The sequence below is a fragment of the Cottoperca gobio genome, chromosome 18 (genome assembly GCF_900634415.1).
Source record: "Cottoperca gobio chromosome 18, fCotGob3.1, whole genome shotgun sequence".
Taxonomy (NCBI): Eukaryota; Metazoa; Chordata; class Actinopteri; order Perciformes; family Bovichtidae; genus Cottoperca; species Cottoperca gobio.
In genome coordinates this window covers 3,737,698-3,752,279 of record NC_041372.1, presented here as the reverse complement: position 1 = coordinate 3,752,279, position 14,582 = coordinate 3,737,698, and the positions used below count along the sequence as shown (strand labels likewise).

At 44.3% G+C, this 14,582-nt stretch overlaps 1 protein-coding gene across 1 annotated transcript in view; it reads left to right on the top strand.

Annotated features, from left to right (window-relative positions):
• slc8a4b (solute carrier family 8 member 4b) overlaps positions 1 to 14,582 on the top strand; it is an 82,292-nt gene that overhangs the window by 28,965 nt on the left and 38,745 nt on the right. Inside the window, 6 exon segments of the mRNA XM_029454923.1 lie at positions 10,470 to 10,705; positions 11,439 to 11,578; positions 12,661 to 12,813; positions 12,909 to 13,136; positions 13,246 to 13,257; positions 13,259 to 13,651. Coding sequence (XP_029310783.1) covers positions 10,543 to 10,705; positions 11,439 to 11,578; positions 12,661 to 12,813; positions 12,909 to 13,136; positions 13,246 to 13,257; positions 13,259 to 13,651 — 1,089 coding nt within the window. The 5' untranslated portion in view covers positions 10,470 to 10,542.

Genomic DNA, 14,582 nt, shown 5'->3' with positions numbered 1-14,582 from the left:
GTGTGTGTGTGTGTTGTGGGGATGAAGAATGCAAGTCCCCACAACGTAAACCTAACAATTTAAAATGAAGACTTAGGGTGGATACATTGTTTTCCAACTGTTATTTATGTTGTGAATACTTTCAGACTGTGTGTGTGTGTGTGTGTGTGTGTGTGTGTGTGTGTGTGTGTGTGTGTGTGTGTGTGTGTATTAGTTACAGCCTTAGCCAACCGGCAGCTATTCAGCCTGGCAGGAACAGTGATTATTGTCTTTCTCATAATGGCAGTAAAGACTCAATCCAACTTCTTCACTGTGTGTGTGTGTGTGTGTGTGTGTGTGTGTGTGTGTGTGTGTGTGTGTGTGTGTGTGTATGTATGTATGTGTGCAGCTCCCTCTCCTCTCACTCTGATATCCCACAGTTCATAAGCCCACCCACACACATGAATAGAGCTCCCTCCCACTCACTGCTTTTATTAGCAGGTTGGAGCAGATTGTGATCCAGATGCATGTTTTGTATCTGGGAGTGTTTTTAGAGGAAAATGGAGAAAGAGGAAGTTGGGAAACAAAAATACAATAAAAGAGTTTTTAGTTGAGATCATTGTCAATAGATTCCCTGACGCACCTTCTGATCTCATGTGAGCTGCTCCTCCTCGAGCATGTTGTCTCTCTCCTCCTATAAAAGATCCTCACATATTCCAACACGAAGGATAACGCTCTTTATATCAGGAAATCCAGCGTGAGCGCTGCTGTTTGTTGCCGCTTGTTATTGTAATCTCCGCTTAACAGTCTAATTTATGAGGAAAACCCTCTTATCTAATTGATTTAGTTAATGAATAATCCCTCTGAATAATCTGCTAACATTACTCTCTGGTTCCTCCCGTCTGACTGACACACAGGCTGTGCGTCACCCACTCATTTCAGACTCATAAAGATAATGATAATAACTTTCCCTTCCCATTACTGCCCCAGCACAGGGCCTCTTCAGTCTCCCTGATCTCATTCTGCTTCTCTTCTTCTGTCTAATCACCGTCTTCCATTTGAATATAACAGCGTGTGACTGCTTTGCTCCTTTTACACTGCACTCAAGATAAGTGCTGTCCAGCTCAATTGTTCAGCATTAACGCCGACATATTGTGCATTACTGGATCACGCTGCAGCTGAGAATGTCACAAAACTATTTATTTGGGACTCGTATAGTAAATTCGCAACATGCATTTGCGCAGGTTAATATCCAATCAATGAATCAATAAATTGTCTCCCTTGTTTCCCTTTTTAAAATCTGATCAAACTCTTCTTATGGATTATACTCTTCTATCATCGACGAAGTGTTTCATGCCAGAAGTAATGATGAGCAAGTGGCACTCGTGTCTTTATTCCACTCTGTCGGTTGGTCGGTCCACAAACGATGCCCCACCCTCTCGCGCTGGAGGCTAAAGGTGTGCATTTGGTGTTTAAGCCAATTGGCAAGAAGTGAGTGTGGCACCTTCTGAACCGATTCACGTCTAATGACCAAACTCGTGAACCTTTGTCGTAGACTCTTGGGAGGCATCGTTGCACTCAACAGGCAGCGTGTAGTTTTGCATCTTTCTGTTGTCTTTGTGGATCTCTTTGGATCATTTTCATATTCATATTCCTTAATTACATTTGTGTAAAATGGAAGTTTGGCATTTCTGTGATCTTGTGGGGGTTTTGTGTCTCTCCTAACACACTGGGTCCCTGAGCCTGCTGCCTGTTCAGTAATCCATCCATCGGTCACAGGCAGAGAGTGAAGGAATAGATAGACAGAGAGAGAAAATAGACAACAGGACGTGATGGCCCTTCGCTGTTCCCACTGAGACTAAAGGGATACAGAAGTGAAGAGCACGCAGTGAGTGTAAAACCATAAAGATAAGAGTGTTTAAGGGAAAAGAGAAGCAGCCGGGGAGGAAATGAAGTGTGTTTGACATGTGAATAAATAGTGTGTTTGCATTGACAGGTATAGTGTGTGTGTGTGTGTGCTGAATTCACTAGTCAGGGATAGAAGAGAGAGATCAAGAGGGATTAATGCAGCTTCCAATTATTGTTCTGGTTTTCTCTCTTTTACTCCCTCCATCCTCCTCCCTTGTAAGAGCAAATGGACCTATGTCCCTTTCCTCTAAGCTCTGTGACAAGAAGAGTTTCTTTACCTTTTATTAAGATTGCTGTTATGTGTCTCTAGAAACAAGAGGGAGGGAGGGAGGGAGGGAGGGATGATTGGATAAAAGGCATAAAGATGGAGAGAGGGAGAACGAAAGGTAGAGGACGAGGGGAAATAAGGGAGAAGGTGTAAAGACAGAAGGGGGTTACGAAAGACAGAATAAAGGAAGGTGGGGAAAAGGAGAGCGGCCCGAGGTGAGAGGGAAAAGGGAGAGCAAACGAAAGGGGGGAGAAACGGGTGAGGACAACTGGGAAAGAAGGGTAAAGGAAGAGAAAGTTGCATCATCCATCTGAAACAAGGAGGAAGGAAGGAAATGCATTCAATATTATTTTTATTCAAAAGGAATACACACACACACACACACACACACACACACACACACACACACACACACACACACACACACACACACACAGCCATCCTCATAATATCCTGCATCATCTTCTCTTGTTTTAATGTCACAGCCCATTAAAACCCTTTTAACCCCATTTGGCTTATGTCCTCGCCCACACAGACTCACATGTTCATGCAGCACGCTGATGGAGGGTCAGAGAGAAAAGCAGAAGTTTGGCTGCAGGCCCGTATCCTCGTGCAGTTTTATTTGACAGAAGAGCACATAACAGAGTTTTAAAGGCGTAGATTTCCTCATCGAAGATAAAACACATTAAAACACAGACATAATTAAGGGACAGAAAGAGAATGGAGACGTGTTATTGCCTCAGACAGTGTAGTGTTAACCCACATTGACTCCGTAGCCTGTGGTGAAATTTATATGCTGCAATTGAAGGAGCCAGACTCCTCTGGGGGCAGAGAACAGCAAGGCTCCTTTACTCTCCACTCATGAACTTCACTTCACCTCCGTTTTCTGAAATTATTCTGAGGCAGATGAATTGTCTCCCAAGGAATAGAATGAAGATGCGATGAATCAAATGTCATTAGCCCTCCGCAGTGTGTGTGTGTGTGTTTGTGTGTGTGTGTGTGTGTGTGTGTGTGTGTGTGTGTGTGTGTGTGTGTGTGTGTGTGTGTGTGTGAGAGAGTGTGTTTGTCCTCCGAGTGATGGATAAGCTTGGTGGCAGATCGATGATGAGCATAGTCCTTTAGGGAGAAACATTGAGCCACTGCCGGAGTGCAGACCACACACACACACACACACACACACACACACACACACACACACACACACACACAGAGAGGCTGCAACTGTTGGTCACTGACATATTTTTGTTAGTTTCAAGCGGCTTCCTCCCGGTCTGAATAGTAAAGCCGCTGAAATGCCTTAAACCTGCATTCTGTCTAACGGCCAGCAGGGGGCGACTTCACTGGTGCTGAAAAAAAGTCAGATCGTCTATGAGAAAATGCTCCGAATTCTCACTTCATTTAATACCTCAGTAAACATTTTACTAATAGGTTTATGGTTTCAATCTCTAGTCTGAAGTCTTCTTCAGTACACCCTGAGGTTCATTTACTCCTTTATGATCCCATTCAGAGTAAAAAAGACAATAAAGCAGATTCTCCAGTTGCATATCATTTAGATTTTGACTATTAAATATTGTATTTTTAACTAGACCCTAACTCCATGAAAATGATCACCCAACACTTTATTTTATTTCACGTGTGTAGCAACCTACCATCAGGCTCTCCTCCTGAAGGGAGAGTAATGAGCAGGTGCATCAGTGTTCTCAGCAGCAGCGGGATGCGTTTGCAAACACTGTAAATCTGTGCTGTGCTCTACAGTTTGTGCAACATTTTGAAAGTGCTTCCTCAAGGAAAGTCTAGACTCAGTGGGGTGCATAAGCTATAAATATTTAAACTTTTCTGAAATGTCTGAATCTTTCAGGGGAATCAGATTTTAGTTTTTCATAAATGTTCAGTCTGTATGTGTAACAACAGTAACGATGCAGTGCATGTAGTCGACAGCTGTCAGTCCGTCTGCAGATTGCATTCACTATCGTCTTCAGTCCTCACACACACACACACACACACACACACACACACACACACACATCATAAACTGAAAGTTTACTGATGCGTGTGCAACACTCGTTTACATTTGAAGGGGACAGCCAGGCTGCATCCCTCACGTCTTTCTTTTCGTTTCACTGGGTTGCGTTTGCCATCGCCTTAAATCTGCACTGTCCTCCGGAGTATGGGCAGCACTTCGCAGCACTCTCTAACATGCTTGGACAGCTGTATTCACGGCCCAGTGGGGCGAGTTTGCTATCGCCCTTAAATCTGCCTAATTACGCATCTCATCAACTCTTCAGCCGCTGTAATCCCAGAGCTGCACACACTCACGCTGCATCTCTTCGTTAGCTCTGTGCATCTCCTCCCTGCTTTTCTTGGGTTCTATCTCAGAGCTTTCAGTTCTTTTTCTCACTACCTTTCCTTTCTTCTTCTTCGTCTCTCCTCCTCCCCCCTCTCTCTCTAGCATCATCTTCGTCTCTTCATCTCTCCTCTAATCTTGTCCTACCCAAGTATCCAAGCTCTGTGTACCAGAGGCAGCCAGCGCCACTGCTCCCCACTCCTACAGTCACGGCTCCCTCCTGGGTTTGCCTCGCCGCCTCATTGCCTCCTCCCTCCACTTCACTTCCACTTCCGACACCAACCAACCCCCCCCGCCCCCGCCCATCTTCCAGCCTGGAGCTTCCACAGCTCCAGCCAAAGATCAGTCACGCATGCACATTCACACACACACACACTCACACGCACACACACGCACACAACCATGCACACACTCACACCCGGCAAACTGTCACACACAGACCAACACCAGTAAAGTTGCAGGGGACAGTACACACACACACACACACACACACACACACACACACATTAAAGATATGACCAGGATCAGTCACGCTGGCTTCATCTTATTCCCCTTCACTCTCTGTGGAGCACTGATAATAACTTTGTTAGAGATGGAAGGATAGAGGAACAGAATGGAATTAGGAGTCATGGCAGAAGTTAAGGATGAAGAGATGGAGGAGATTATGATGAAGGGTACGAGTGAATGCATAGTTAAGAGGGGAAGATAAAGAGATGGCTGCTCTCGTCCTGCAAAGTCCTGATCTAACAAAGCTGCACTCATGATGGTCTGAGACATAGTGGGAACACATCACTTTTTCTCTGGATGAATAAAGTTTTATCTTATCTTATCTTCCATCTGTGCTTTCAAAGGGATCATAAAGTCCCCAAATCAAAGCCATTTATTGGGAATGGAACCTGGAAATAGCAGCCTGGTGCCGCCCTCCCACGTTTAACACTCAAAAGTAGCCCAGTGGTGCAACATGAATATCTGAGAAGTCTGACAGAGAGACCTTTAAAGTGTGAAGTATAAGGCACATAAAGGGGCTATAAAACCAAGGAAATGACTCTGGATTCAAAGTAGAGAAAGCAATAAAAAAAATATATTTGTGGTCCTCAGAGAATATAAATCCAGGTCCAACCACTGATGTGTTTCAGTTCAATAAATATCTTCATCTGGAGGACAAATAGATATTACAAAAAACAAAACACTACCTCCGCCTTTGTAGCTCACACTTTTCTCAGGGAGTCACGGGTGATATGATCTCACTTCTCTTATTGTGGTTTCTCAATATTAGGTCATGTGACTTGTTATGTCCGTGTGAGAGGATGAGTGGATGGAGGAAAAGGCGGAGTGGACTAATGCAAACAGGAAGCTGAGGAAAAGGAATAGAATGAAGATGCGATGAATCAAATGTCATTAGCCCTCCGCAGTGTGTGTGTGTGTGTGTGTGTGTGTGTGTGTGTGTGTGTGTGTGTGTGTGTGTGTGTGTGTGTGTGTGTGTGTGTGTGTGTGTGTGTGTGTGTGTGTGTGTCTGCTGATTCATGGCGCCAAACGAGGAAGAGCAGCAAAACCCAGCTGATGTGATATGAATCAACAACCGTGGTCACTGCTCCTACTGCTTTCAATAAACGACTGGGTATGTATGTGTGTGTGCGTGTGTGTGTGTGCGTGTGTGTGTACACAGTGGGTGTGAATATGAGTGTTGTCTGCCTTCATCTCATCTTGTATGCATTCCCTCTGGCACATGCTATACTTCACATTTTCCAAATTCACTTATGACGCAGGCGTCGTTGTTCCGGTTTAATCAGCGACCGCTTCTTCTCCAGGCGGATCATTTCTTTAGATGTTTATTATTGTGCTGTCTTTTTCTTTTATGCTGCTTTCAGATAAGAGATAATCTCCATTATTCCCAGGGCTGTAAATTCTAATCCCTAACATTTCAGTCCTGGTTGATTTGGCGACACCTGTAGTCACCGGTGGCAACAGCAGCGTTGTCCAAATGTAAAACAGATGATCAAACAGGTGTATCTGCAGAAAACAGACCCATGTTGTTTTAATAAGTCCAATACTCCCAGAATACCCAGAATGACCGATTTTGTGTTGAATGATGGAACTTTATTGACAAACACGTGATGTCTCCAATGATTGCTTCACAATAAAAGCCTTTATTAGCCAGTTATAATGTGAACCAGCTGATGAGGTTAGCTGTGCATTAGCAGTAACTTAGTACAGCTCAGGTTTAGTAGAGCGACACAGTAACGCTGGGTGCATACATTGCTTCTTATGAATCACCTGTGTGTCACAGCAATTTGAATCCGCCACTAACAATTATAAAATGATATAATAATATCATTTACAGAATGTAAATAGAATAAACTGAAAAAACTATTGTGACCATAAAAAATATAAAAAAAAATTTAAGGGTTAAAACTTCAAGAAAACATCAATCATCCACCACCAGCTGATTTTTGTTGACATCCTGCTCGGACAGTAAAAGTCTCTCCTCTCTTTGTTTCCTCTTCTCTTCATCTTGCTCATTATCTCTCTGTTATATCAATGTCTTCCAGCCTTTCACCTACAAAGACGTTTTAAACATGCATCATCAAGTTATCTGCCTGGTTACTCACATATGCACGCACACGCGCACACACGCTGTGAAAACCTGTTGGCTTGATTGAAAGCAGAACAGTTTGTGTGTGTGTGCACATGCATTCACATTTACATACATGTCTGCACACACCCGCGTGAGCGTCACCGTCAGTTTTGAGAAAAGTCAGGACAGGTCATGGTGTGTGTGAGATCTGTCAGAATGATTCATGTTCTACAAGGGAAGCCTTGAGGAAAGAAGACACACACACACACACACACAAACACACACACACACGCACGAGGATTAAGAAGTCATTTCATGCTCTGGACTGGTGTCATCGTCTGGGCTTGTTAAAAACTAAGACAATAAATATGTGAAAACATATTTTTAGCACACGTCGCACAGATTAACCCCTTTTAATGTGTGTTACAGTAAATCCTGAAGTCGCTGCTGCAAAACATCAAAGTGTGCAGCATTCTTCAGATGTATAAATCAAAAAGATAAAAGCATTTTTTCCTCTTCATCAAATGCAGTAAAAAAAATCCTTCTTGACTTCATGATAATGAAGCAGTGAAGGCTCCTTTATCCTTCTTCACACTCGAGCCGACACTTTTTACGGTAATATTCTGCAACTTTCCACTTTTCCTTTTTGTATTGATTTGCTCTTTCTGTCATGCAGCCTTGCACATTTTTATTAAGGGGTTGCTCTTTAGTCCGCTCTGAAAATTAAAGGTCGTCTTGACTCAGCTCAAAAAAGGTTAATAGCTTTCTTTTTTAGCACAAATGCATCTATGGAAATTATAAATACCTTGACACAGAACTTAGCTCCTAAACTGAAATTCAGTACAGCTGCATATTAACCAGAGCCCTTTAATTCTGTATTCAGCTACAGTGTATTTGCATTTGAGTCCTTACAGTCATCCACCCTTCCCATGAGAAACCCTATGATTGTGGACCTTTGTGCCAGCAAATGTACATATTGTGGACTAAAAGTGGGACGGATTTGTTTGCGGATGACATTAAAGGAGGGATGAGGTTGGACGGAGGTGTGAAAGAGAGGGAGCAGGAGCAGGGGAGGTGCTTGAGACGTGAAGTGCTGTGTGTAGGTGGAGAGAGGACAGCACATTAACTTAGGCAGATAGATGGAATAGGTGGAGAGCGGCTGAGATGGAGGTGGACAAGATGGGAAGAATTGAGGGCGAAAGAGAGAAGGAGATTAAAAGACAAAACTTCTTGCCGATTATGTTTCTGTCTTGGGAAACTCATCTCTGAGTTGCATTGTGGGTAACGTTGGTGCATGTAATATGACTTTACCTCTGCCTGCATCAATTTTGATACTTTTTGATATCAGAGTCGGAGTATGTTATAGGAGTGAGAGAGTATTCTTTCAAAGTGCCACCTGCGTGATTACATCATCTTTAATCACTGAGCTGAAGTCTTACAGCGATCTGTGATTACAGGAGTCTGAACTGAAAGAAGAGAGTGAAGAGAGACTAGGTAGTGGAGGGCAGCAGAGGGAGAGAAGCGAGTCGAGTATTGAAGTGACAGGTTGTTGTCAGAGCAGCTAGACCCTGGAAGACAGATGAAGACGGGGTCAGCAGCTCCACGCTAAAGTCACGACAGATGATTAACTGTGGTTGTGCATGTTAGTGTGCGTATATGCACGTATAGGTTTGTGTGAAGAACGGGTCAGCAATTATTTCGCCCAAGGCTCACTACCCCTGAGTGTGGAGTGTGTGTGTGTGTGTGTGTGTGCGTGTCAGATTATACCCGTGCAAGGTCAGCTCAGCAGCTTCAGCACCAGAATGCTGACTGACACTGTTGTGAGTTCATTTCTGTGTTATGTGACACGCCTGTATGTTTCCGCTCTTCTCCGTGACCTTCCAGGTCAAACGGTTTCTCTTCCTTTTTTTGGTCCGTTTTCACTCACAACATATTAACTGTGGTCCAACGAAAAAAGGAAACACATTGCTCTCGTATCTCTGACTGCCTGTTCTCAGCTCAGCTAATGTTCAGCACCAAACATTGTAAAGCATTTACAGCTGGCTGCACACACATGCAGTAAGCCGACTTGTGTGTGAAGATTAACACGTGAAAGTCTTGACTCAAGGCCGTGTTCCACTCGGGAAATTCAGTTTGTCCACCTACGTTTAATATCGCGTTCACACTGTTCACATGAGAGAAAGTCCCGAGTTAAAAGAGCCATTAAAGTTTGAACACTTTGGCCTTCACTGTGCAAAGATGTATGAGCAGTAGCAAAGAGAATGAGGAAGTTTCCGCCTTGAGCATAACCTCCCGAGCAGCACTTTCCTCCAGCGTTGAAATGTACACATCCAGCAGACACGGAGCAACATTAGCGTTCGTTTGAAGTCTCCTCCACCAACATTTACTCTCCTTTTAGCTCTGTTTTTGGTCTCCACCAATACACATCTGAAACATCTGTCTCTTCAGCTGCTTCATGCTCCACTATGTTGACCAGCCAGTCGCTAACTCTGTGTTTGGTACGAGGCCGGTAGTAACAGAGTGTCATCAGAGCTTACTGACGCTGGTGAGAGCTGTGGGACTCAATCGAAACAATGAGCTGAAAGACGCTAAAAAGCTCTGCAGGATAATTATCTGTTGTGGATATAAACAACCCCTTTCACGTTACACGTAATCATTTGAATTGTTGTTGCTAAATAAATATAATCAGCGCAGCTTAAATTGTCCTAATTATGTCTCATGAAGTGACGGCGCCGTGGTTAAGGACGTGTTCGGTTCAGGCACAGGAAGCTCTTTGTGCAGCATCTTGAGGTCCACATCGCAGACAGACAAATGTGTCCACTGTCTGCTCCGTGCTGCAGCTGAAAACACTTTTCTATTGACCGTGCTACAGTCCAGATTAAAAACAAGAGCTGATTGATTTTCTTCATCTCCGAGGAGCTCGCGCAGTTACTTCAGCTTTATAGACTTTATTATTTGAACTCGGTTACAGACGCTGGCTACAAGTGTATCATCATTTACAGCATTTCTACAGACTTGTTTTCAGCCTTGCTTTTATGTCATTACTGCTTTTTATTGCTTCTTCATTTCATTCTATCGGTTTATAATCCACCGTAAAGCTCTTTGGAAACGCCTTCTATTGAGTTCTATTAAAAATGAAGAATGTTGTAGTTTTTAGTCGCATGAAATATATTGTTTTTTCTGACGGGGCCAGAGAAGCTGCGGATGCTTTTCCTCACCCTGTGCTATTAATTTTAAGTCCCACCACTTTCCACACGCTTTAATTAAAGGCACTCAGGTTGATTTAAGAGCAGCAGAAGGTGTTTTTTATCGTGAATACATTTAAACCAACAGGAATGCAACAGTTCGCTAAGTGCTGTGATGTGAAAGGTTGAATAACGTCTGTCCTTCTGTCTCTACTCTTTGTCTCCCTGAAGGATTTGGACGTCACTCCGCGCTGCACCGACCCGTAGAAGTCAGTAGAGTCCAGCGAAGACTGCATCAGCAGAAATGGCTCCAGCAGCCACGTCTGCGTCCTCTCTCACCTCCCGCCTCTCCTCACCCCTTCTCTTCTTCCTCCTCTCTTCCTTCCTCCTCCTGTCATGTCCTGGACCGGTGGACGCAGGATCATCTGAGAAGAACTGTTCAGCCAGTGGAGACCCCTGTCAGGAAGGTGAGCAAACGGCCTTATATCATACAGTAGCTCTGGAGGCCACAGCTTAATAGAGTGTGTATATCTCATGTGGTCCCAGTGTATTAATCTAAGGACTCCTTAATTTCTAAAATAGCCTATAAATAACCTCCTGGCATTTATCGCCGTATATTATGCCTGCTCATTCTGTGCAATCTGTCCAGAGGCTAACAGGAAAGAGATTTATTTGCCAGTTGCTAATGTATAGTTTTGCAGCCGTCTGCAACGTTCTCCTTTTAATACGTGAACTATTTCAAACGTTGTCCAGATTACTCTGTTGCATGGGAAAATAGGGTCCAGGCTGAAAGAAACATAAGTTACCCTTTAAAAATGAACAATGTCAGCAGAATATTCATAACGCACGCACATCAGGAACAGCACACTGTACGTCGGTGACAGTGTTTTATTACCTCCTGAGCTAAATGTACCACTGCTGAGTTATCAGCAGATTGTGCCAATTTACTAGCTTGAAACTAGAGCGAGTTGATTGATTTCAAAACGTTTTATCAAGACAAATGGGACCATATGGAAAATCTCTCACTTATTACAATCCTTAATCAGGTTGTACTGCCACTGAGCTTTTTACCAGATGCCTGCAGAGGCAGCCTGCACACGATTAGAGGGAGACATTAGTGAGGGATTCACACAAAAGTGTTGCAACCCAATATTTCTTGTGATCCTTTGCTGCAAAACTCTGATAATGTTCTTGTTTCAGGAGTGGTGCTGCCCGTGTGGAACCCTCAGAACCCCTCCGTAGGCGACAAAGTGGCGCGGGCCATTGTTTACTTCGTAGCACTCGTCTATATGTTCCTGGGCATGAGCATTGTAGCGGACCGGTTTATGTCTTCTATAGAGGTAGGCAACAGATGAACACACACTTATTTTACATATGTTTACATACACATGACTTAATGCAGTTATGTGCGGTAGAGTACTCATGTCGGTTATCACCAGTCATCAGCGGTTTGAATTTAAAGGAATACTTCACCCACAAAATGTCCATTTGTACATCAACTACTCTCCAGTGTTCCCTTGAATTCTTAAAGAAAACGTAGTTTTCATCACACACCTCCACAGTGAACGAAGAATCAAAAAACTGAGAAAATTCTAGATAGTTTGAAGTAAATGGGGGCATATTTAACAACAGCAAGACTATGTCCAAACATCTTTTACTGTCACACAACTCGTGCAGTTTAATCTAAGTCATTTATGCAGTCGTCTGCTCACTACTTCACAAACACAGGACTTTCACTAAAACCTTAATATTTAAAACACACCAAGTCTATTATTATACAATTTACTTTATCAAAGCTTTCCTCCGTTTTTGGATTCTTCAAGAATTCAAGGTGTACAAATGGTCATTTTGTGGGTGAAGTGATCCTTTAGGATGACATGTTGGACAGCTCTGTGGCGTCTTTGTACAAAACTTCAATTGCTTTTCTTTTCTTTTCTTTCACTTTCCTCTCTTTTCCATTCGGTGCCTCTTCTACTTCCCTTCCCTTTTGCCGTCCTCCTTCCTTCATTTCTGGTGGCTTCTCCCCTCTCTCCTCTTCCTCTCCTCTCCTCTAAGAGCAGAGGGGGAGAAGAGCAGAAGAAGATCCTAGTGAAATGAAGAGAAGATAAGCGAAAGAATAGAAGAGAAAGGAAGAGTTCGAGAGTCGAGAGAAAGAAGCGCAAGAAAAGAGCTCCAGAGAAAGTCGAAGCGATGAGGTAAGCATCCTCGAGCCCGACAACCTCTCTCTCCTCTCCTCTTTCTCCTCTCCTTCCCCTAGCTCTCCTCTTGTCTCCTCTTCTCCTCCCTCTCCTCTCCCTCTCCTCTCCTCTCCTCTCCTCTCCTCTCCTCTCTCTCCTCTCCTCTCCTCTCCTCCTCTCCTCTCCCTCCTCTCCTCCCCTCCCCCCTCCTCTCCCATCCTCTCCTCTCCTCTCCTCTTCTCCAGGTCATAACCTCCCAGGAGAAAGAAATCACAATAAAGAGGCCGAATGGTGAGACGACCACAGCCACGGTCAGGATCTGGAATGAGACCGTATCTAATCTCACTTTAATGGCCTTGGGTTCTAGCGCCCCAGAGATACTGCTGTCAGTTATTGAGGTGAGCACAATACGAGCCGGGTGGTTTGGTATTAGATTAACTGATGTACAGCATGTAATGGGAACACGGTAATCTGATTCTCACCCCACATACAGGTGTGTGGTCACGGTTTCGAGGCTGGCTCTCTGGGTCCCAGCACCATCGTGGGCAGTGCTGCCTTCAACATGTTCGTCATCATCGCCCTGTGTGTGTACGTGGTTCCTGATGGAGAGACGCGCAAAATCAAACACCTTCGGGTGTTCTTTGTCACGGCAGCCTGGAGTATCTTTGCCTACATCTGGCTCTACCTGATTCTGAGTGTCTTTTCCCCTGGAGAGGTGGAGGTGAGGATACACAGGGAGCTGCTCTACTATCTCCTATCTCCTATCTCCTATCTCCTATCTCCTATCTCCTATCTCCTATCTCCTATCTCCTCTCTCCTCTCTCCTCTAGGTTTGGGAGGCAGGTGCTGACCTTCCTCTTCTTCCCGCTCTGCGTGGGCCAGGCCTGGGTGGCCGACCGCCGCCTCCTCTTCTACAAGTACGTCCGCAAGCGTTACCGTGCCGACAAGAACCGCCGCATCATCATCGAGACCGAGGGAGGGCCGGACGGGGGGATGGGCATGGACGGAGGAGGAGCTCTGGGTCCGGGGGGGTTCACCAAGATGGACATGCTGGAGCTGGACGGACAGATGGCGTTGAATTGCCACAGTGGGATGGACGGAGGGATGATGGAAGATGGAGGAGCGAAGGACGAAGAGGACGAAGCCAGAAGGGACATGGCGAGAACGCTGAAGGATCTGAAGCAGAGGCACCCGGATAAAGACATGGAGCAGCTGATTGAGATGGCTAACTATCAGGTTAGAGGAGTGAGCTGTTCTAGTTTATACATATTGGGTTTATATTATAAAGGAATACACTTGTTTGATAATATTGGAAGCCATATCCTGACAAAAAGAAGAAAAGAAAGCCAGCAAGTGACCTCGAGTTAAGATTTTTTTGTGGGAATTAAAATAAAATATTTGTTAATAGATCGTTACCCCTTTGTCCTAAATGTAACTTTTGTTTAGTTGAGTTTATATTGTCAATGTGTCACCGAGAGATGAATCCACTCGTCTGTAGAAGGAGCTGTTACTAGACGTCTCTCACAAACACGTCTCTATGTTGCAAGTTTTACTCAAACTTGCTTAAAACTTAAACTGGCACATTAAGGATTCCTCAGTTTTATCCGTTTCCCCCCTTTAACGCTGTCCAAGTCTCTGCTCTCCCTCTTCCTTCCGTTGCCTCCGACATGTCTTGCTCTTCGTGTTTTTGGTAATGAAAGAGGGGGAGGCACCCCGAGGTGCTCTAGGCAGCTCCCAGATGTTTGTTTGAAGCCTCGCTCCCTGCAGCGTCTCCCTCGGCCTCTCGCTCTAAATATAATTGACAGATGGAGAGTAAACTCAACTGCACAAACTAAGTTTTTTGTGGTCATAATGAATCATTAAATAAAAAATTCAACCGTGGTCTCCAATGGTGGAGTCGGACTTTCATTAAAATAGAGCAGCCTGTTCAGCAAAACCAGATCGAGCTTGTAACTAAACACTTGCAGCTTCTTTCCCTGCGGATTCTTTATGAGGATTCTTGAGTGAAATTGCCGACTCGCTTGAATTTAAATAAATCTCAGTGTTCCCATCTCGGAGGACACATTTAATCTAATGGTCTCCACGGCTACAGTTGATTTTCTATTTGGTCGGTGGATCGTTAGGATGTGATATTGCTACTCAGCCATATGTGTTTTATTAAAGTGAG